This window comes from Phoenix dactylifera, chromosome 17 (assembly GCF_009389715.1).
Source record: "Phoenix dactylifera cultivar Barhee BC4 chromosome 17, palm_55x_up_171113_PBpolish2nd_filt_p, whole genome shotgun sequence".
NCBI lineage: Eukaryota > Viridiplantae > Streptophyta > Magnoliopsida > Arecales > Arecaceae > Phoenix > Phoenix dactylifera.
The window spans coordinates 10133486-10157630 of NC_052408.1; the positions used below are offsets into that span (position 1 = coordinate 10133486).

The following is a 24145-nucleotide window of genomic DNA, read 5'->3' on the forward strand; positions in this document are numbered from 1 at the left end:
CATGTAGGCACTAGATGCCTTACGTGCCCCACGTAGGCGGAAGCGTGACATTTAATATCAGAGCCGAGGACGGCTCTAATTCAAGGATGGGTGAATGAAAGATCCCACATTGGCTAACCTCGTTTCAAAGTCTGGGCATATGAGGCAGGTGTCTCCAAATTTCGCAGACGCATTTTGGACGGAAAATAAAATCGAAGAGGGGTCTGAGCGGCGCGTGTGTACACGTATAGGCCCCGAAACCAGACAATATCTAGTAGGGGAGCTCCGTGTTCCTCCCTTATGTGGCTCTCATGTGGGCACTGGGTGCCTCACGTGCCCCGCACAGGCGGAGCCGTGACAGTACGAACAACTAAATAACATCTTATATTAGAGTCACATAATGACCAAGCATTATTCATGCAAGCTACATATTATGAATTGGTGAAAAATACTTGTGCTATGGGTTAGGTCTACAATACATGGAAACCTTTGTTCTTATATGCAAACTGTTGTGGTCTTTGATATTTGCATTAGGAGTAAAGCAGAGAGGTGGTTATTTTCCAGACTATTTTTGATGTTAATTCAATGCACACATAAAAAGAGCGCACGATTGTTATCAAGCAGATAATTAATTTAAAGAGAATGTAGAATTATAAAAATAGATTTACATATAAAATAATTATAGAATATTAAATGAGAATTGAGTAGTTAAAAATAATGGTAGTAATATAAATAAAATATAAATTAACAACCGATTGAGATTCTAGAAACGTGTGGAGTGAATATATGAGTGAGCATGTGGACTTTACCCCAAAAATATTATTAACTTTTCAAGATCCTTCCAATTTGCACATGTGCCTTTCGAAGATGTTTTGCTAGGGTGGAACAGCTCCTTGTGAAAAATAAAATTACAAAAAATTTCTTGATATTAGGGTTAGATTATATTTACACTTAATAGTATGGAAAACCTATGCTTACCCCCTGAGGTTTATTTTTATCCAATACTTTAATCAAGAACTTAACAGAACGTCAGTCAAACTATTAATTTTTAGAATGACCAAAATAACTTTATAATTTTTTTTTCTAAAATTTACATTTATTACACTTACATCTAATGTTTTGAAAAACCTATAGTTACATCAAGTGAAATTGATAGAATTAGTGAAAATGTTTATCTGTTATAAAAATCAAAATTATTTTTATAAAAAAATAAGGCTCCTCTTTCACTTTTCTGACTCTCCGTTCTCTTCGAAGTCTTTCATCTTTAAGAGTCTTCTCTTTGAGATTGAGCAGCTAATGTTTTTTTCTTGCTTCGCCACCCCATCACGAGAGTTCCTTCCCAATTAGTAACTGATGACAAACTTTCTTTCCAATTGGCATCCAGGACGAGCATCCGACAACGAGCATCCTTCGTGATCAAATTTTGTTCTTACTTTTCCGCCCACCACGTCAAAATAATCGGAGATGCCGATGTATCATTTACTGATTCTGAGTTCTACTTATCCAATACCATAGACATAATTTTTTAACATTATCAATGTGGATGAGAATTTCTATGTCTACATATAGACTTATAATAGCTCTAACATCCTATTATCAAAAGAATTCAAATCAGTATGAGTGTGAAAACTTTTCTTTTTTAAGGATGCATCAGTTATAGTTCGATAGCCTGATTTGAACCAAGAACAGGCTAGCTCAAGTGACAAAACTCTTGATACCAGTTTCCTACAGCAAAAAATTCTAAAGGCATCCACTTGCGTGAGAGATCTAGATTATTTTTCTCATAGATATTCTCCTTCGAAGGTGGATGTTATATCACTTAAGGCTAGTTTGATTATTTTTTAATGTGGTATTTAGATCTTATTTAAGTTAATGATTTCGCTAACATCATGTTAAGTTATAGATTAAAGTAGTAGATAAAAATAAATTTTAGAAAAATAAATATAATTTTTTTAAAATATTAGATGTAAGTATAATTTATCGCTAATTTTACTGGATTTTTGTAATTTACTCAATTTTTATACAGATTTCCATTCTCATCAGGATCCCCGACCTATCCCTTGCTGCTTCGCCGGACGAGACGAGAAGGTAAGCTCTTCGCCCTCTTGCTCTTCTACGGGGGTTAATGCCTTCTCCTGCCTCTTTCTGTCGTCTCTGGTTTATCCATCCCCTTCTCTACCTATTCTCTTACCTATTACATTTTTTCCCCTCTCGTCACATGAAAAATTTAACGGATGCTGCCCAATTTGATCTTGAGAAATACTCTCCCTAGACGTCCTAATATATTTGTTATCTACTTATTCTATCTCGCTAGATCTGGTTTTGTGAGTCAATTGTCTTTCCTTGGATTGCATCATGCCTTGGGCAATCATGCTTTGTGCAAGCATGCCTTGTGCATGTTTCCTTGGATTGCATCCTGCCTTATGCATGTTTGATGAATTGTCTCGCAATGTCCTGCTTCTTTCCCGAGATTTTCTACATTCCTCGTGCTCATTTTACAAACAATTTGTGACAACTATTCTAAATTCGAGTTCCATTAAGCATTCCTTCATCAGTAAAACGTATCAAGATTCAAGAGATAAGCCTAGATTTTTCATATTATTGGGTATAAATATAATTTATCTCTAATTTTATGGAGGGTTTTTTTTTTTTTTTTTTGGTGGGTGGGGGTGGGGGGGGGGGGGGGGGGGGGGTGTGGTGGTTTACACGAGGAGTTAGTCGTATTGGGTAATCAAACTTTTTTTCCTTTTATTTAATATTCTAACGGGTGGAAACCGTGGAATCGATGCGCGTATGGGAGTCAAATTCTCCATCTCACATAGACCACTCGTTTTAAAGACTGTGCTGCTTGTTGAGCTTTTCTCTCTTGTAAAAGCTTTTAAACCCCCCTTCCTGTGGTAGATGGATGGTAATGGATGGCACGAAGTAAAAGTGGAAGGACGACGCTTGGCTAAATCTGTGACACAAAGCTAAGGTGGTGTTACAATTCATTTATGGGTACCTAAAAAGTAACTTCCACATAATAGCTTTTCAATGCAGTGGAGCATTGAGACGAGCGTTATCTATAACTGTTAGGCTCGTTTGGTTCGTAGAAAATATTTTTCTTTATAGGAATATAATTTTTAGAAAACAGATTTCTAGAAAGCAGATTACTGAGAAGAAGATGCCTGAAAAAGTACTTTTGACATGTTTGGTTGACTATCCACTTTTCTGGGAAAGTTATGTGTAATTTCTATTATACTCTTAATAAAAATTAGATTTTTAATGCTTTAGATCAAATAATAATAGTTGAAGAGTTTTTTTGGAAAAAAAATAAAAATGTTTCGATTTTCGGCTTACAGAAAAGTAACTTTCCTATATTTCTCATGGAAAAAAGATTTTTTCCGTAAAAATCATATTTTCACGGAAATACAATTTTTCCGTCTTTCTTATTTAAAAGCTCCAACCAAACAAGAAGCATCTCTTTACTTTTCTGTTGATCACACTTTTCCTATAATCAGTGAAAGGCCTGATGCCTAGCAATTGTTGTGAGCCATCGTAAGGATAGCATCACAATTAGTCGTCAGGAAAGAAATCATGCTTTCAGATTAAAAAAAAATATTCAAACATGCTTATTAGTTTTTGTAAGTGGCCAGAATTATTCTCTTGAAAATTATTTTTACCTCGTATCCACCTAGTTATGTTTCTAAACTAATAGTTAGTACAAGGTGCAGTTACCTGAAATGGAAAAGAAAAATAAAAAATAGCTATTTGTGACTCGATATTTTCACAAACATTTCAAAATACTCCTTGCCTCCAAAAAAATTGGAGTCAAATAGTAGAGATAGATTAAATAGAATCATCAGTTGAAAATTTTGGCTGAAATATGTATAGAAAGTCTATCATTCGCATCATAACGCAACTATCATGATGGTCGCTAGTGATGTTATGTACATAGTGTAATCAAGTATGAGAACCATCATAATGGTCTGCTTGGCATCATGTGAGAAAGATGTACATCTTTTTTTTTTTGGTGAAAAAAAAAAAAGGGGTAGGAGGGAGGAAGGGACAAGCCCAACCCCTCGTAGCAGCCCCCACTGGGCCCCCACCCCGCCAGGAGAATGTTCGATGCGGGCAGAAATGGCCGTGTGTTGGGCACCCCGACCGGTATTACTCATACCCTCCCCACCCATGGGCCCGGCTCAGCTACCCCTCTGGGCTCTGGCTCGAGTCCCAAGTGTGAGTACGTCACACCCGGCACCACCCCGGCTACTAGCGGTTCAAGAGCGGTCCTATACCTCAAGTCTAAGCAGTGGCCAAAGTAGTGAGCTTCGGTCCACAATTTAATCATCGCCGCAGCGATTCGAACTTGGAACTTTAAGGTTAGAATTTCTGCCCAGTACCACTAGGGTACCATCTTTGTGGCAAAGATGTACATCCTTAAATGAAGGATGAAACGTAGCGTCAAAGCGGACCGACGGACCGCTATTTCTCCAACGGTCGTCTCATTATTATTTTTTAATAATCCAACAAACAAACGGTCGATATTTTTATTTCCTTTATTTCGGGTTTCTTGCCTTCCATCTCCGTTACGTGGTAGGAGATGCGGAGCCATACTTCTTGGATTTTTTTTTTTCGTTTTCCAAGAGAGGTAACCCTAATTCCAATTCTATCCTATCCCTAACCCTAATGCCAAAGAATCCAAAAAAAGTTTCCTGACATCGCCACCCATTATACGAAATCGACGAACGCGATGTGGACGCGATTGAGGGAGGATTAAATTGAGGTCTTGGGTTTGGAAGGAGAGGGGTAAGGAGATGGACGGGTGGAAGTGCTTTTGCTGGAGCAGAGGAATTACCTCCGACGTCGGCCCCCGCGAGCCGGAGCCCTTCTCCCTCCCCTCGCCCATCCCCCAGTGGCCCAAAGGTGCGATCCTTGTATCGATAACGCAAAGAATCAGCTGGGATTTTGATGGACATTGCTTTCAAGTTGATTTGAACTCTGTCCTCTTCGTGAATTTTGTTTTTATTGTTGTTTTAATCCTTTGGTTTGTTGAGCAAACCTTTAGCAAACTTGAGCATCTGGCCTTGGGCTTTTTCATGTGAACGGGATTTCTTGGACCTTCTCCTTCACATAATTTGTTCCTCTCTAGTCGTATGATAAGGTGATAATTGTAGAAAGTGGAATGATTTTCTTTTTTGATGATACCTTTATGTTTGTCCTCCTTGTTTCTAATAAATGCGATGAAGGAGTAATTTCCTGATTGTTAGCTCTTGTATGGCATGCTTACAGGATCATGGATTGCATGCCTTGTCCTTTCCTTCTTCATGGTTTGTCCTTTCCTTTTTGATGTATCTTCTACTTTAAGTTATTGGTACATAAATTAAGCTGTGAATTTCCTCTTGAGTATCTTCTTTTTCATGATTCGTGGAGATACCATATGATGAGTGCCATTGGATGGAGAAGTTTTCTTTTCCAATGCCAGTGCAATTGCATTGAACCACAGGGAGCCTACTAATTGCTCGATTATGTCATGCAAAATGGGAAAGGGGATGAGCAAAATAATAAATCGCCTGATGTCTAGATGTTCCTAGACATGCATATGATTTTTATTGGTTTTTTTTTTTTTTTTTTACTGTTTAGGGAAAGATGAGTTTCATGTTTGCATATGGTTTGCTTAAAAATATATGGTGTTTCCGGTGCACGGCAATTATTTCCTCGGAACTGAAGAATGAAAAGGTTGCCCATTAATCATTTAACTAAATAATTTCTTTTTTCTAGGTTATCTGATGTTTGAGAGAAATTCTAATATTGGGGAAATACCCCAGGTAATAATGTAATGAGCGATATTTTTCAACAACATGCAGAAGCCTTTGAGAAGGAAATTCTGGTATTCTTGGGATTAATATAGAAGCCTCTTAGTACATCTGACCTATAGTACTTTCGGTATCTTATCTGCTTTCCTCTCCTAAATCAATTCTTGAAATTTTTATACTTTGATTTAATAGAATGTTATATCTAAATTGAACATGTTTTAATCTCTTTGTTTTAATGCTATATATTTGTTGCCTTTGGGAATCTATCCGACCGAGGCGTCGAGCTGGCTGAGTCGCTGGAGGGCTCGGATAATTGGTCATTCAGACCATAGAAGTCGGCCAAAGGTCGCGATGTACCTTTGAGTGGTGAGGTAGTAATTGTTGCGCTCGGGTGGCGATGGCTCCAATGCTGGTTGCTTCTGAGATGGTGCTGGAAAAAGAAGATCGTGCTCGGACCTTCGCTCCAACATCGGATCCGACTTGAAACAGCAGATGAAGAAATTCTTTTATCGGAGAGTGTCTGACGGAGGATCCTCCGATGCCTAAGTCAGATAGACTCTTAAGGAATAGTGGAGATGTTGTGAGAGTGACAGCACAAAAACATAAAAAGGCTAAAGAGCACTTATCTGGAGGGTTCCCGAGAGTGGTTTGTATAGGCTAGGGTCGGTGCCCGTCATTGAGAGATTCAGGCATATGGATCGGCCGTCTTTAGTAGCCCACCACACGTCTCGAAGGTTACGCATGGGCATTTCGCCTGCATATCACGCTCCGCGCATCTCACCCATGTGGTTATGGTAACTGCTCGCCATCATAGCTGAGATGTCGCTGGGATTGGTTGGTCTGCCGTGTTGGTTGTAGTAGGCTCCGCTTATATTTGGGTTGAAGACTCGTCAACATGGAGCATCTAGAAATCTTTTGGTTTGCGCTCCTTTGCCTCCTTGCTAACCTCCTCATTCTTAGAAATTGTGCACTGCACGAGAAAGTCAGTTAGTGCTTGAGCTTTGATGGCTGGTTGGGGCCGATAGTGGATGTTGAGCTTCTAGAACTCAACCACCCATTTATTTAACCTTTTTGGCGTATCTAGTTTCTGCAAGACTTGCCTCAGTGGTTAGTCATTCAGCACGGTGATGAAATGGGCCTGGAAGTAGGGCCGATGTCCGATAGTCGAGGTGATTAGAGCATAGGCTACCTTTTTAAGCTTAGGATACCTTATCTCGACATCCCGAAGCATTCGGCTCGTGCAGTAGATCGGCATTTGTGTTCCATCTTCTTGGATGAGAATCGAGTTTAACGCCAAGGGGGAGACAACTAAATAAAGACAAAGCCTTTCGTCTGAGCTCGGCTTGGTAAGTTGGGACGGCAAGCTAAGGTAGCCTCGGAGTTAATCGAAGGTGGCTTGACACTTTTTAGACTAGTGTAAGTCTTGATTTGCCTCTATGCTTGGAAGAAGGCCGACATTTCTCTGCCGATCTCGCCACAAATTTGCGCAGGCCTGCGATGCGACCTACCAGGCATTGTACCTCTTCATCGTCGAGGGCATCATTTCTAGCATAGCATGGATCTTCTTTGGAATGACCTCGATCCTGCACTGTATCACCACAAACGGAGAAATTTTTTCGAGGTAACCCGAGGGCACACCTGCTCGAGATCGGCACATGGTGCTTGGCCTGTCTGCTTTTGACCAACATGTCGTCAACGTATGCCTCCAATTTGGTCCTTGAAGATTTTGTTGATGAGATGTTGTTGTAGATGGTTTCCACATTCTTCAAACTGAAAGGCATGACTCTAGTAATAGAGCCCTTTGTTAGTTATGGAGGAGGTCTTTTCTTCATCCTCAGGCACCATCCGGATCTGGTTGTAACCCAAAATGCATCCATGAAGCTCAATATCAGGTGTCCCAATGTGGTGTCTATAAGCTGGTCAATCCTCGAGAATGAAAAAGTGTCCTTGGGAGGCTTTGTTGACCCGATCTCGTTCCATGAAGCCCGTGCATAGGTTCTTCATGCGAACGAGTTTGTTCCGCTAGTTGCTGATCCACCTGAGATAGTATTTATAATCCCCACATTCGACCGATTGTTAATCTATAGCTCGGGAGTAGACCACTCCCAACTGGTGTCGACTTGGCCTTGTGGGTTGTTGATGTATGCAGCAAGGTAGCCTCGCTGGACGAGGGCCTCAATTTTGATTTTGAGCTAGAGTAGTCCTCAATTGCATGCCCGTAATCTTGGTGGAACTTGCAAAATTTGGTCATATCCATGCGGGCGGTTGGCTTTATCTTCTGTAACTATTTTACGTAGCTCCGATTATGGATTTATCTATCCTCGGGAGGCATTGAGAGGCATGTACCTCTCGAACCTTCGAGGAGGACTCAATGACGGAAATTCTCCTCATTCCTCCTCGGCTTTTTGCTGGGCTCTTCTAGGTCCTCCCAAGCCTGCTTCTTTTTCTTCTTCTTGCCAAGTCTGCTATTGGCCAAACCCTGCCGAGTTGCCATGGTTTCCTCCATGTCGATGTACTTGTCAGCTCGTGCCAAGAGCTTAGCGTAATCTCTCAAGAACCTTTTCTCCAAGGAGAAGAGAAACCGAGAGATCTTCTGTCTGTTCCTCATGGTAGACATGGCGACCGAATGGTTCAGGTCGTGGATCTTCAGGATGGCTGCATTGAAGTGGCTGTCGTAATCTCAAAGAGGCTCATCCTCTCTTTGCTTAATGGCGAAAAGAGTGTCGGGACTCTTCTTCTACCTTCGATTGCTAATAAAATGGGCAGCAAACGTCTAGCCGAATTGCTCGAAAGGACGGATGGAGTTCATCTGAAGCCCAGTGTACCACAATCGGGTCGTCTCTGAAGTGTGGATGGGACAGCTTTTCACTGTATCGAGTTGGTGGCTTCCTAGAGCATCATGAGAGCCTTGAAGCTCTTTAAGTAGTTCAAGGACACGATAGTCCCATCATACGTCTCAAGCTCTGGCATCTTGAACCGGAGACGAATAGGCTCCTCCATGATCTTCGCCGACAATGGGGGCTTGATGGTGAACTCAACATCATTCCCAAGCTCAGCATGGTGCCACCTCTCAAGGCTTTGAGGCGATGGTCCATCTCCTCAAGTTTGTGGTCGAGGTCGGCCTCCCTCTTGAAGACTCTCTCAAATCAGCGAGGCAAGGAGTAGCTAGACATCAATCCCTCCCAAGATGGCGAGCTCAAGAATTGACACCTCCGATCTCGTCTAGGACTCCGTGGATAAGAATGGTGGCTACGAGGGGGTCTTTTTGAGCTTTGAGGACGGAAGCGATGGCTCTGCTGAGCCTACTCTGGACTCCAAGAAGGGGAGTGTTGGCTCAGCTGCGTCGAGATTCTAGGGTCGCTCGGCTTGCGCGCCTGCTGCTATTGGTGCCGGTTAGCGGTTGTTTACTGTAGGTTTTAGACAACTATGGTCAGCGCCTGAACCTATTGTACGAGCAACTAAAACACTCGATGGTCACCGCTTACACCACTTGTGGCTCCGATGGAGGTGGAGCCCTCCGAGGGCTTTGTAGAGAGCTGTCGGATTCTATAGGCATGTTTGGCTGGGCAGTCGAGGGTGTTGCCTGTGCTCTTCGAGACTTCATGGCTGTGAATCGTCTGTTGTTTGATAGAACCTCCGGTAGTGGGATCACGAGTGCTTCCTCTTGCGTCAATCTGTTATCGTCAGGAATCGATCTGACCAAGGTGCCAAGCTGGTTGAGTGGCTAGAGGGCTCGAAGGATGGCCGTTCAGACCGTAGAGGTGGCCGAATGTCGCGATGCGCCTCCGAGGTGGTGGTCGCTGCACTCGGATGTTGATCGCTCCAATGTTGGTCGCTTCTGAGATGGTGCTGGAAAGAGAAGATCGTGCTCGGAACTTTGCTCGAACATCGGATTTGACCTAAAGCAACAAAGGCAATAAATTTTTCTTGCCGGAGAGTGTCCGATAGGGGATCCTCCGATGCCTAAATCAGAAAAACTCTCAGAAAACAATGGAGGTACTGTGGGAGTAGTAGAGCGATAACACAAGAGCATAATAAAGGCCTCGATAGCACTTACCTGGAGGGTTTTCTGGGAGTGGTTTGTATAGGCGATGGTCGGTGCCCGTTGCTGAGAGATTCGAGCATACAGATCGACCGTCTTTGATAGCGTCCCAAAGGTTACATGACGGCATTTCGCTCACGCATTGCGCTCCGCGCATCTCACTCATGCAGTTATGGAAACCGCTCGCAATCATGGCCGAGGTATCGCCAAGTTGGAAAGAATTGAAATTTGAAGGACTATCCGCGTGCCTTTGGGTCGGTCATGTGGCAGGCTTTGATTGGTTGATTGGAGATTTCATGGTGAGCTCTGATTGGTCAGCCTGTCATGTTGACTGTGGTCGGTTCCGAGGTGTATCAGTATTTTTGTTAAACGATCAATTGAGAGAAGAATGTTTCTTCTTGACTCTAGCTTTAAGTTTAAGCTTCTCATATTGTGCTTCAAACTAGTAGCAAATTACTGCATCTTTTGATGGCTATTTTCACAGGTGAAGGCTTTGCTCAGGGAAAAATATGTATAGGAGAATTGGAAGTTGTAGAGATTACCAAATTCCAGAGCATTTGGAGCTGCATTTCATTAGAGGATAAGGGCAAAGGAGCCACATTTTTCAAACCCGTAGGGTTACCAGATGGCTTTTTCAGCCTTGGCCATTATGCCCAAACAGATGATCAACCTTTGCATGGTTTTGTTCTTGCAGCAAGAGAATCTTTTGCTTGTAATGTGACAGATCTACCAGCTCTCCAGAAACCCATAGACTACATGCTCGTATGGAGTTCAAATATATGGAATGAAGATAATTGTTATGGATGTGGCTGTTTCTGGCTTCCGAGCCCTCCAGAATACTATAAAGCTGTGGGTTTTGTGGTCACTAAAGAACCCCAAAAGCCCTCACTCGATGAAGTCAAGTGTGTTCGAGCTGATCTTACAGATGAATGCGAGACTCATGGTTTAATACTTCATACAGAGTCGATGAATTCAGAGGTTCCTTTCCGAGTATGGAGCACACGACCTTCTGATCGGGGGATGGGGGGAAAAGGTGTTTCTGTAGGAACATTCTTCTGCAGTGCTGCAAGGAGCTCTGGCTATCGGCCAAACATTTTTTGCTTGAAGAATGCCAATTTCTCTCTACATGCAATGCCAAATTTGGAGCAGATCCATGCACTTATCAAGCATTATGGCCCCACTGTTTTCTTCCATCCAACAGAGATTTATTTGCCTTCATCAGTTTCCTGGTTTTTCAAAAATGGGGCTACTCTTTATAAGAGAGGGGAGTCAGTTGGAGAAGCTATTGATGCCAATGGTTCAAATCTCCCTAGTGGAGGGGGAAATGATGGAGAGTATTGGATAGATTTACCGGATGATAATAGGAATAGTTATGTCAAGCATGGAAACCTAGAATGTGCACAGCTTTATGCTCATGTCAAGGCAGCTCTCGGAGGAACCTTTACAGATATTGCAATGTGGGTGTTTTGCCCCTTCAATGGCCCTGCCACCATCAAGATTGGGCCAGTAAATATTTCTCTTGACAAGATTGGACAACATGTTGGAGATTGGGAGCACTTCACGCTTCGAATAAGCAATTTTACAGGTGAGCTTTGGACTATATATTACTCTCAGCACAGTGGTGGGGAGTGGGTTGATACCCCAAGCTTGGAGTTCATTCATGGTAACAAAGCAGTTGTATACTCATCAAAGAGTGGGCATGCTAGTTTCCCACACCCTGGGAACTACCTACAAGGGTCCCAAACACTTGGGATAGGTGTGAGGAATGATGCTGCCCGAAGCAAGCTTGTTTTGGATTCTAGTGTCAAGTACCATATTATTGCAGCAGAGTATCTTGGAAATGTAGTGTTGGAACCACCTTGGTTGCAGTACATGAGAGAGTGGGGTCCAACTATCATTTATAATTCAAGATCAGAGTTGGAGAAGATACTTGGTTACTTGCCCTTGAATCTCAGGTTTTCAGTGGAGAACATTTTTGATAAGCTTCCAACGGAGTTATACGGGGAGGAAGGACCGACGGGTCCTAAGGAAAAGAACAATTGGGAAGGAGATGAAAGAGGCTAGCTTCGCGATTGTCTATCTAGGTGTGGCTGTTATATCAGTTTTGTATATTACATGGAGCAGAAACTTTGGAGTATTTGTTCCATTTTCTCCAGCTGTTTTCTTCAGATTTGGAGATGTTGTGACAGAGCCATCTCTGTGGCATTAATTGAAAGTTGTTTGGGATACTTAACATCCAAAGATCAGAACTCGCTAGTCAGCATCAGGTTCTAGGTTGTGCATATATTTGATGTATTTCTAGTTCAGCTGTATCATGAAGGATAGACCAGGCCACATCGATGCAACAAAAGGGCTATGTTCCCAATTCTGTGTGATTTTTCTTTGGATTCATGTAACACCACTTCCAGCTCTTTTTTAGGCTCATGTGTGATACACCTAAAAGAGTGTGAAGGCAGTTGAGATCTTAGTCCTGTAAGAACATAAATGTACTACAACATTTAATGCTGCAGTTTATTAGTAGCATGTATAATCTGATAAAATAAGTGTCATTCTCTCAGCAAAAATTTGTGAACCAGTATCTTTCCTATTTAACATGTATCAGTTCATCGGGGACAGGGGATTCACAGTTATTTTCCAACTCCGACAACTGTCTTCTTGTGGTTTTAAATTTCTGAAGGTGACCAAACATATTGAGAAGGCATGGAGTGAAGTATCCTATGGCAAGCTTGATATATCTGAAGAAGTTCCAGAACAGTTAACATCAAAAAAAGAAGTTGGATCCTCTTGGTATTTCTATCAAAATATATATATATATATATATATATATATATATATATATATATATATATTATTTATTGCCTTCTATTTAAGTTTATGGTATATCATGCACGAATTTGACCATGCAAGTAAATTTGAAATTAGTTGGTTTACATCATTTTTATGAGCTTGTTTTTAATATAAACAGTCTTATAAATCATGTTCATTCAATTTTTCCATTGTTTGTGCATCCACTGGAACAACTATCATTCCAAAGCACTGTGCTCTTGTAAATTGGCTTCCAGTTTTATTAATCACATGGATTTGGTATTGTTGCTTCCTCTTTCCTTTTATATAGACGGATGGATGGATAAAATAGATGCATACATACATGGACACATAGATACATATAAAGATGATTCCTCAACTGCGTCAATCCATGTGTCCCTCATTTCTTCTTCTAATATACTTTTCAGCTACACGCGTTGTATTAGCACGGTAATTTGCTCGAGAATTATAGCCAAATACTATTTTTCGAAATTTTCCCGATTGAACTTGTGCATGCCCAGTTTTGAAGCGCAAAAGGAAAAATTATACAACTCCTCGAGGACTTGAATCGGGCATTTGGGAAGAAGCACCGTGACCCTATCTAATCTGTAAAACAATTTCAGAGAAGTTGCAATTCAGAACCATAAATGACATGAAGAAGGAATCAGCTGCTTTTTTTTACATGAAATGGCAATTTCTAGTTGTTGAGAGTCTGAGGAATGCTTGGAAGAAATGTCGTCCTTGCTGAACAAGCTTAAAGATTGTGTAGTCATGGAGAATCCAACTTCTGTTACACTCCAAAACAAAACAAGCTCAGATGATTTTCGGTTCCCACTTTCCCTTGAGCTGATGGACCCTGTCTTCATCTCCACAGGGCAGGTAATACTTATCATATCTTAAACCAACCTGTTAATTCTGTATAATTGTGAGAAAAAACATCAAGTAGCAGATGTTTCATCCCTGCTCTTACAGAGGCTAGTTCGGACAGGAGATGTGCCTGTATTAGTTCAAACTTCGTTCATTGGATCGATATGTAGATTTTTTTACTTGGCAAGGGTTTATATGTAAAAGCGTTCATGTTTTAAAAACTCACTTCATTTCAATGTTACACGACTTCTCACTGAAAAAAAAAGGATAATCATCAACTTCTAGCTTCGGAACATTTCGATACTTTGAGAAATCGACCTCGGACATAGGAGTTCCACCAACTAAATAAAGGATTACTAGACGCAATCACCAGAACCAGATTAGATTCGAATGATTCATCCGAGCTAGGTCCCAATGGCTTTGACTCGATTAACAGGAGCTCTACTTTCGGTCTATCTCTTTCCGGAATAGGTGTACTAGTCATCCAGGAACTTGTTCGGAAATACCGTAATGAAAGGAACATAGGAGTTTCTCGTCCGGTATTTGACAAGTCAAGTTCCGCTCTTCCCACTTCATCCTGCAAGCCTATACTTCTTGCTTTGATGGCGGGCCCGGCCGCGAGGAATCAAGAGATCTTTGCCGGTGCTGACTTGGATCTCGGGTGACGGAATAAGGCGGCCAGAAGCAATACATTTTTCTTTTTCCGATACGGCTCGCGACCTAAAAAAATCCCGGCCCACTTAATTCCTTATAGGAAATAAAATAGTAAAATGATTATTCATGGAATGACTATTCATCTATTGTATTTTCATCAAATAGGGGGCAAGAAGACTCTAACCTTTCTTTCAAAATCCACTTGGTGAACCTAGCCAAAGTCCAGGAACAGCTACAAAGGCTTCAAGAGACAGTGCAGCACCGGCTCTACGAAGTCCGAATCGAATCTTTCTGTTGGCTTTCCCGTGAATAAGAAATGTTGGGCGCGGCGAAGCGAGCGCTTCTAGCTGTTTCGCTTGCTTCTTTCTTATTGTGGCGGCTACATTACATGATAATTTGTGTAGAAAACTGTTGGGGGGAATAAAGTTTCCCCCCAAATGACATAAATGCCCCTAAGAAGCCGTACAACCTCCGACCCCGGACAGCCGAAGTCAGCGTCCGACCTCGGAACGCTCGGCCACAAGACGACCGACCCCGAAACCTCCGACCTAAGAGAAACCCCGATGTCCGAGGACCGTACTCTAACACCCCTCCGGCATTTATTGCGCATGGCCGCTGTAATCTTCCGGCACACTCAACAATAAATGCGGATCTCCGGCTTACTCCATAATAAATGCGGATCTCCGGCTTACTCCATAATAAATGCGGATCTCCGACTTACTCCACAATAAATGCGCATGGCTCCTGACATCAACGGATCCCCAGCTCTCCACGGCAAATCGACCCAGCAGGGTCTAGTCGACTATGATAAGTCTCTGATCTCGGCCATACCGCCGACATCAGTGCAATGATTCGCCTGACCGAGCGCCGACCTGAACAACATGCCAAGCCGTACTACGGCCCCGCCCTGTTACATCACAGGTAAACCGACCCCCGCATATAAAAGGGAGCCTTGGCCTCTCAAGAGGGGATTGGAACATTCATACACCCAAAAAATCACTGTTTATCTCCTTCTCCCCACTATTTGCCCCCTCCCTGACTTGAGCGTCGGAGGGCCGGCGCCGGAGAACCCGGCCACCGGTTCGTGTGCAGGCACCCGGACGGAAGACGCCGCCAGCCAACGGATCGCCGCCCCGCTGCGAAGACCTGCTGTTCCTTCTCTCCGACCGCCCCGGACGGAGGACGCCGCCAGCCAACGGATCGCCGCCCCGCTGCGAAGACCTGCTGTTCCTTCTCTCCGACCGCCCCGGACGGAAGACGCCGCCAGCCAACGGATCGCCGCCCCGCTGCGAGGACCTGCTGTTCCTTCTCTCCGACCGCCCCGGACGGAAGACGCCGCCCGCCGACAGACCGCCGCCCCGCCGTGAGGACTAACAGTCGTTCCCTCTCCTCGACCGAAGATTGCCCCCGGGTCCAATTTCCAGCAACAGTTGGCGCTAGAGGAAGGGCCCGAGTAGCAGTCATGAAGTTGAGAAGCAAGGAAACCTCTAACGTCTCCCGGCGTCCCCTGCAAAGTCCTGGACACTCCGTCCAGAATTCTCCAACTCCGGCTGACCCAGCTCCTCAGGTCCAGCCGGAACAGTTCAATGCCCTGGCACAGCAAGTCCAGGCCCTGGCCGCCGCCGTTCAGGGCCTGCGGCGCGTGGAGGCTTTACCGGCACTTCCCCCGCAGGCCCAGGCCCCGCCGGAGGGTCTCCCCAACGGCCCGGTTCTCCCCAGCCAAAATTTGCATGGCTCCTCCAGAGCCAACAATGGAGAACGAGCTTCTCCCCGGAGAGAGTTACCGGGAGAAGGTTTCGACCGGAGACCCCAACTTTCTGAGGCGGAGTCAGCCCCGGATCACCGTGAGCTGGCGCAAACCACAGCGACAATCCCACGGGTGGGGGAGCTCGACCGAAAAGTCGAGCATCTGGAGCGCCAGATTGCGGCACTCCACAGCAAGAAGGCAAGACAGGAAGGGGACTTTGAGTTCACTACCAAGTCCCCCTTCTCCCGCCAGATCGAGGACGAGCCAGTTCCCGCGAGGTTCAAAATGCCTCAGGTGGAGCCCTACAGCGGAATCACCGACCCCCTCGACCACTTGGAGAGTTATCGGGCCCTCATGGCCCTACAAGGGTCCTCGGAGGCCATACTCTGCAAGGCCTTCCCAGCAACCCTCCGAGGGACCGCTCGGCTTTGGTTCTCTGGTCTGAAGCCGAACACGGTGTCCTCTTTTGAGCAGCTCGGCAGGCAGTTCGCCACCAACTTTGCTGCCAGCCGGCGCCAGCGACGGACATCAGACTCCCTCCTGGACATCAAGCAGCAGGAGGGGGAGTCCCTCAAAGAGTACCTGGACCGCTTTACCGCCGCCACATGGGAGGTTCGCGAGCTAGACCAGTCGATAGCCATGTCGGCTCTGAAGACTGGAGTCCGCTCCTACCGATTCCTCTTCTCCATCGAGAAGAGCTTCCCGGCCGACTTCACCGAAATGCTGGCCCGAGCCCGGAAGTACGCCAAGGCCGAGGAGGCAGTCGCCTCCAGGCGGGGGGCAATCAAGCCCACCTCGAAGAAGCGGAAGAAGCGCCGCGAGGAGCGCGGTCGACAAAGGAGCCGGTCTCCCCGCCGAGAGAAGAATCTCTCCAGACTGAGGAGCCCGCCCCGTCAGCAGGGGCGACCTCAGCAGAGGACACCTCCTCGTCCGAGGTCTCCACCACGGCCCCGGACGTACCAGGCGAGGTACGAGAACTATACACCCGTCAATGCTCCTCGGGCCGAGATCCTGATGGAAATTGAGGGTCGGGACTTCTTCCGACCCCCGCCTCCTATGCGAGACACGGGATTTCCCCGAAATTCCAGGAAGTACTGCCGCTTCCACCGAGATCGCGGGCACGACACGGAGGACTGCTTCCAACTCCGGGACGAGATAGAAGCGCTCATCAGACGGGGAGTACTCAACCGGTTCGTGAGGAACCGACATGAGGAAAGGAGGCCGGCGGAGAATGTCGCACCAACCGAAAATCCTGGCGGCAACAGGCCTATCGCCGGCACCATCAACATGATTGGGCGGACCTCGGCAGGAACAGCCGCCCAGGGAGCACCCCCGAAGCGCCCACGCACTGATGAAGTCATCTCGTTCTCGGACGAGGACTTAGAAGGGGTCGAGACCCCTCACGATGACGCTGTGGTCATCTCAATGATTGTAAATAGGTTTGATGTAAAGCGTGTCCTAGTTGACAATGGAAGCTCAGCCAACATTTTGTACTACCATGCCTACCAAAAAATGGGGTTGACAGAAGGACACCTCCGGAGAATCAATTCCCCGCTGGTCGGGTTTACCGGAGATGCGGTCCCGGTTGAAGGTGAGGCTAGCTTCCTTGTCACAGTTGGCCTCGCCCCCCGGGAGAGCACTGTGAGGACGGACTTCCTGGTGGTCCGTCTGCCCTCGGTCTACAACGCCATCCTTGGGCGCCCAGGGTTAAACGCCCTTCGAGCCGTGGTTTCAACTCGCCATTTGCTCATGCGGTTCCCCACCGGCCAAGGAGTGGGCGAGGTCCGCGGAGACCAACTGGTCGCCAAGCAATGCTACATGGCGGCCCACACAGTAAAGCAACCAGCCGAGGCACCAGACCGCCCGATGGGCCCTTCACTGCCCATAGAAACCCTCGATGCGAGGGACACCCTCTGAAAGAAGCAAGTAGAGCCCGGTGAGCTCCTTATTCAAATCCCACTACAAGAAAATTTTTCCGAGCTAACCGTGCAGGTTGGCTCCGGCCTCGGCGCCCATGAGAGGAATCGCCTCGTCAGCTTCCTGCGGGACAACGCTGACGTCTTCACCTGGTCGCCCGCGGACGTGCCAGGAATTGACCCCGAGGTCATGGTCCACCGACTCCAGGTGAGGCCAACCAGCAGGCCTGTAAAGCAGAAGAAAAAGAGGCTCCGCCCCTGAGCGACAACGAGCTGCGGCCGAGGAGGTGGACAAACTCCTCGGAGCCGGCTTCATCCGGGAGGTCTCCTACCCGGATTGGCTCGCCAATGTAGTCCTCGTAAAGAAGGCCAACGGAAAATGGCGTATGTGCGTGGACTACACCGACCTGAACAAGGCCTGCCCAAAAGACAGCTTCCCTCTCCCGAGCATCGACCAGCTCGTCGACTCCACTTCAGGACACCAACTGCTAACTTTTATGGACGCCTTCTCAGGATACAACCAAATCCGAATGGCGCCAGAAGATGAGGAGAAGACGGCCTTCATCACCGACAAGAGCACCTACTGCTACAAGGTGATGCCCTTTGGCCTGAAAAATGCTGGGGCCACCTATCAGAGACTGGTCAGCCAAATCTTTAAAGACCAGATCGGCCGGAACATGGAAGTCTATGTGGACGACATGCTGGTAAAGAGCCAAGCGGCCGAACACCACATAGCCGATCTCAGCGAGACATTCGCCAAGCTCAGAAAATACCAAATGAAACTCAATCCGGCGAAATGCGCGTTCGGAGTCACCTCGGGCAAGTTCCTGGGTTTCATAGTGACCCAACGCGGAATTGAAGCCAATCCGGAGAAAATCCGGGCACTGCAAGAGATGTCGCCTCCAAAGACAGTTAAGGAGGTGCAGCGGCTCGCGGGGCGGGTAGCCGCCCTGGGAAGGTTTGTTTCTCGATCAACCGAGCGTTGCCTCCCCTTCTTCAAGAGCCTCAAACGGCCGAAAGACTTCCGGTGGACAGAAGAATGCCAGCAAGCCTTTGAAGAGCTTCGGAGCCTTCTGGCCTCTCCCCCGCTGCTCACCAAGCCCCAGAAGGGCGAAATTCTTTACTTATATCTGGCCGTCTCCCCAGCTGCAGTAAGCTCGGTCCTCGTCCGGGAAGAAGACAAGCTCCAAAAGCCGGTCTATTACACCAGCCGGGTTCTCAGGGATGCTGAGACCCGATATTCTAAACTTGAGAAGACCATCTTCGCTCTCATCATCTCAGCTCGGAGACTCAGGCCTTACTTCCAAGCCCACACGATAGCTATATTAACCGACCAGCCTATGAAGCAGATATTGCAGAGGTCGGATCGTGCGGGGAGGATCGCCAAATGGGCGGTCGAGCTCGGGGAATTCGACCTAGAATATCGGCCCAGGCCGGCTATCAAAGCTCAGATACTCGCCGACTTCATCGTGGAGTGCACCCTTCCGGACGACCCCGAGCCGCCATCTGAGTCCGTGGAGGAGACCCCGAAGCAGCCATGGGTCCTGCACTCGGATGGGTCTTCGACCCCGGGGGGCAGCGGGGCCGGACTTATCCTCACCAGTCCAGATGGAGTGGTGGCCGAGCAAGCTCTGCGCCTCGAGTTCCCGGCCTCGAACAATGAGGCCGAGTATGAGGCTCTCATCGCCGGGCTCAAGCTGGCGAAAGAACTAAAAGTGGGAGACCTGACGGCCTTTAGCGACTCCCAGCTGGTGGTGAACCAGGTCCAAGGAGATTTTGAAGCTAAAGAGCCATCCATGCAAAAGTATCTCCAAAAGGTGCGGGAACTCACATCTGCCCTGAATTCTTTCAATATTCAGTATATTCCCAGAGCGGAAAACCTCAGGGCAGACCAGCTATCCAAACTGGCCACCTCCCGCATGAGCGAGCTTCCCAAGGGAACAGTGCTCGAGTATCTTCGGGTCCCCAGCACGGAGGAACCCGAGCCCACTATGTGCATCGACTCCGAGCCAAGCTGGATCGACGGGCTCGTCTGCTATCTTCAGGACGGAACTCTACCTCATGACGAGACGGAGGCTCGCCGAATCAAGCGCCAGGCTCCCCGGTATGTCTTGTACGAGAATAAACTCTATCGACAATCATTTACTTCTCCCCTTCTCAGATGCCTCCGCCCCTCCGAGGCGGATTACGCCCTTCGAGAGATCCATGAAGGGATCTGCGGAAATCACCTGGGGGGTCGAGCCTTGGCCCATAAGATCCTGCGGCAGGGATACTACTGGCCCACACTCCAGAAGGACGCAACGGATTTCGTCCGCAAGTGCGATCGGTGCCAACGAAACGCCAATATCCAGCGCCGACCTTCAGCTCTGCTGACCTCCATCATCGCCCCCTGGCCGTTTGCCCAATGGGGGATCGACATCCTGGGGCCCTTTCCCCTGGCCACCGGACAGAGAAAGTTCCTGGTCGTCTCCATCGACTACTTCACCAAATGGGTCGAGGCCGAACCTGTTGCCCGGATCACCGAGCAAAAGATGCGGGACTTCGTGTGGAAGTCTATAATCTGCCGATTCGGACTACCCCGTATCCTTATATCTGACAATGGTCGACAATTTGACAATGTTCATTTCAGGGAGTTTTGCTCTGAGCTCGGCATTGATCATCGCTTCACCTCGGTTGCCCATCCCCAGACAAACGGGGAAACTGAGGTAACTAACCGAACTATTTTGCAGGGACTCAAAGCTAGGCTTGATCGGTCCAAAGGATAGTGGGTCGAGGACTTGTACAATGTCCTTTGGGCGTACCGGACCACGTTCCGACTGCCCACGGAAGAGACCCCCTTCAACCTAGCATACGGCACTGAGGTCGTCATCCCATTGGAGATCGGCTTGCCTTCTCTGAGGGTGGAGCATTACGACCCCGATACCAATTCCTCCCAGCTCAGGAGCAATTTGGACCTCGTCGAAGAGACAAGAGAGGTCGCCCGGGTGCGCATGGCGAGATATCAACAGCGAACGGCCCAATACTACAACTCCAGAGTTAAGCCCAAGCTCTTCAAAGTAGGGGACCTCGTCCTCAGGAAAGCCGAGGCTTCTCAACCAACCGAGCAAGAAAAGCTCGCCCCAAACTGGGAAGGACCGTATCAAATCGCCCGGGTACAACGGCCAGGGGCGTACAAATTGAAGTCCCTGGAAGGGACTCTGATCCCACGAAGCTGGAACTCCGAGAATTTACGAATGTACTACTAGTGAAACCCCAAGGGGTTCAAGATAATCAGGATAATGGACTCAGCTCCTTTTTCTGCAAATATTTCTCTCATTTTGATAACTGTAATCCTCTTCTAATATTGGGTCGTCTGTGATCCTCAGATCCTCCGGCCAAAATCGGGATGCCTCGAGGCTCGACCGTAGAGTCCCAAACTCCCTCGACCTCGGGAAGAATCGCAGGACGGTGAAACGTCGACTGGTGTAAGATTCCTCGACTAAAGTCGAGATGCCCCGAGTGTCGACAGTGCGTGCCCAGACCCCTCGATACTTCGGGAAGACGGGGTAGTACCTTCGCAGTCCCCCGTGGCGCTCGACACCAACAACGGGGTAGTACCTTCGCGGCCCCCCGTAGCGCCTCCTCGACTAAGGTCGGGATGCCCCGAGGATCGACCGTAGAGAACCAGACTCCCTCGACCTCGGGAAGGCGCCGTGAGGGGTGGAAAGGGTGGCTCCACCCGGGGCGCCACAAAGTGGACCCCCGGGAGCGGTCGACGATCCCCGATCCCCGAAGCGAGCGATCCCTCGACTAAGGTCGGGATGCCCCGAGGGTCGACCGTAGAGAACCAGACTCCCTCGACCTCGGGAAGCGTCGCCGGTCGGTAGAGCGTGCCCAGACCAGCCGACCTGACGAACGATCCCTCGACTAAGGTCGGGATGCCCCGAGGGTCGACCGTAGAGAACCAGACTCCCTCGACCTCGGAAAGGCGCCGTGAGGGGTGGAAAGGGTGGCTCCACCCGGGGCGCCACAAAGTGGACCCCCGGGAGCGGTCGACGATCTCCGATCCCCGAAGCGAGCGATCCCTCGACTAAGGTCGGGATGCCCCGAGGGTCGACCGTAGAGAACCAGACTCCCTCGACCTCGGGAAGCGTCGCCGGTCGGTAGAGCGTGCCCAGACCAGCCGACCTGACGAACGATCCCTCGACTAAGGTCGGGATGCCCCGAGGGTCGACCGTAGAGAACCAGACTCCCTCGACCTCGGGAAGCATCGCCGGTCGGTAGAGCGTGCCCAGACCAGCCGACCTGACGAACGATCCCTCGACTAAGGTCGGGATGCCCCGAGGGTCGACCGTAGAGAACCAGACTCCCTCGACCTCGAGAGGTATCACAGGTCAGCAAGGCGTCCACGAACCCGCCGACCTGATGTGAGATCCCTCGACCAAGGCTGAGGCGCTCCGAGGTCCGACCATAGGGTCTTAAGCCCCCTCGATCTCAAAAAGGGCTACAAATCAACAGAGCCTCCCCAGATCCTCTCAACTCCGGCAGGAGTCGCCGGGTCCATGGGAAGCCCGAGCCCCTTTTACCAGTCAAAAATGACTCCGGAGGTCGACGAGGAAGGGAAGCGACCTACTCCACCATGCGAAGCATGACCCCGAGAATGCAAGAGGTACACCCAACTAGACGCCCTCCTTGTCAAATTTTATCTACATATTGCCGAGCGGGATCTCGTCCAATGTTGGAGTCTTATTTTGCCCCAAAGCCGGGCTTCTTCGCTGGGTCGGCTTAAGACCGACCTCCCAACCTCATTATGCCTGCTCTGTTCGTCAAGTCTCCGTAATCCGTACTAAGGCTTCATAAAGTAGGGCCCAACTCGGCTCTTCTAAGTAAACTCCGACGTCCAGCTGGGAAAGTGGTTCCGGCCACGAATGTACCAGCCAAGCACAGGTACCAAGGCGATCTTTGGGAATCCCAGCCTTGTTCACCGAAATCTCGGCAGGGTCCGAGGACGATAACTATGAAAACCTTCGGCAATAACTTGTTTATTAGCCCGCGCTCCCTATGAGAGGTTCGGAGTTGAGTTCGGAAACCCGACTAAACTCCCCGAATAGCGGCACGAATAGACCTATTCCGGTCCCACTTGAAGGGCTAAGGCCCGACCTCGATGCCTTAAGATTTTCCTAAAGGCCAAACGTGGCAACTCCCACGACTCTAAGATCCGAGTTATAGGACTTAGAGAAATTTTCTAGAAACCTAAGCTCGGAGCTCCCTTTGGTCGAGACGACCGGGATCCGAGAAGGCTAAGATATAGCCAGGGAAAAGGGCAGCTTTGTTAAGCAGCCCAAAGATTAAAATACGAAGTTAGAGGTCGTCGAGGCGGTTAGCCAAGGTTCTAGCCTCATCCACGACAACAGAGGGAAAGATGAACACAGAATGACAAACATTTCTTCATTAACAAAGGGCCGGAAGGCCAATTACAATATTGGAAGTCGGCCACTCAAGGGCCGACCCCGGATACAATGAAAAAGAAAAGAAAAATATGCTTAAGTCCTAAGCGGCGGGAGCGACATCCGGGGGGTCATCCGGCACATTGATGACCTCATGATCTTCCTCCGGAACAGGCTCGGGGCCGGGAGCAGGAGCTTCGGGCGCCGCCTCCGGGACAGCATCGATCTCGGCCGCCGGTGCCGCCTCCATGACACCGTCCGCCTCGGCTACCCCCATCGAAGGCTCGGCGGGGTCCTGCTCGTATATTCCCGCCTCGGACGTCAGGATGGCAGGAAGGGCTTGCACGTCGGACCCCCAGCCCCGGTCCTCCCTCGGACGGACCGTCGAGAAGTCGTACTGAGGGCAGTACCGGCGCACCTGCTCCCGGAAGTTCTCAAAGCCTCGAAGGAAACCGTCGACCGTCTCCTCCTCCAATATGTCGCGGAACTCTTGCGACTCTTTGAAGAGTTCCACAGCATGCTCGGCTCGTTCGAGGGCCCTCCTCTCCCGGGCCTCAAGTTGCCCGAGTCGGAGGCGCAAGACCCCCTCCTCATACTCGAGGGCCGCGACCCTGGCCTGGACCTCCCCTAAGCGCGCCTCCGTGCCGCGCATGGTTGCCCTGGTCAGGGCATGAGCCGCCTTCTCCTCCTCGAGCGCCCCCACCATGGCAAGGCGCTCAGCCTCGGTGGCTGTCCACCGAGCCTCGGCCGCGGCCAACGCCGCCTCCAGCTCGGCGACTCTTTTCTTGGCCGGCTCCAGTTGCTGGCCGAGCTGTTGAACTTCTTCCCGATACCCATGGGCGATGAACGCCATGGTGTCGAGCTCGAGAATATGCTGAAAAGAAAGAAACGAGGGTATTGTGAGTTGAAAAGCA

The 24145-nt window shown here is 48.3% G+C and overlaps 1 protein-coding gene across 1 annotated transcript; it reads left to right on the forward strand.

Annotated features, from left to right (window-relative positions):
* Positions 1–4531: 4531 nt before the first annotated feature.
* On the forward strand, positions 4532–12380 carry LOC103711872. The gene is made up of 2 exons (XM_008798184.4): positions 4532–4884; positions 10301–12380. Exons 1-2 carry the CDS (start codon positions 4776–4778, stop codon positions 11878–11880), a joined length of 1689 nt encoding a protein of 562 aa, XP_008796406.2. The 5' UTR covers positions 4532–4775; the 3' UTR covers positions 11881–12380.
* Positions 12381–24145: the final 11765 nt, after the last annotated feature.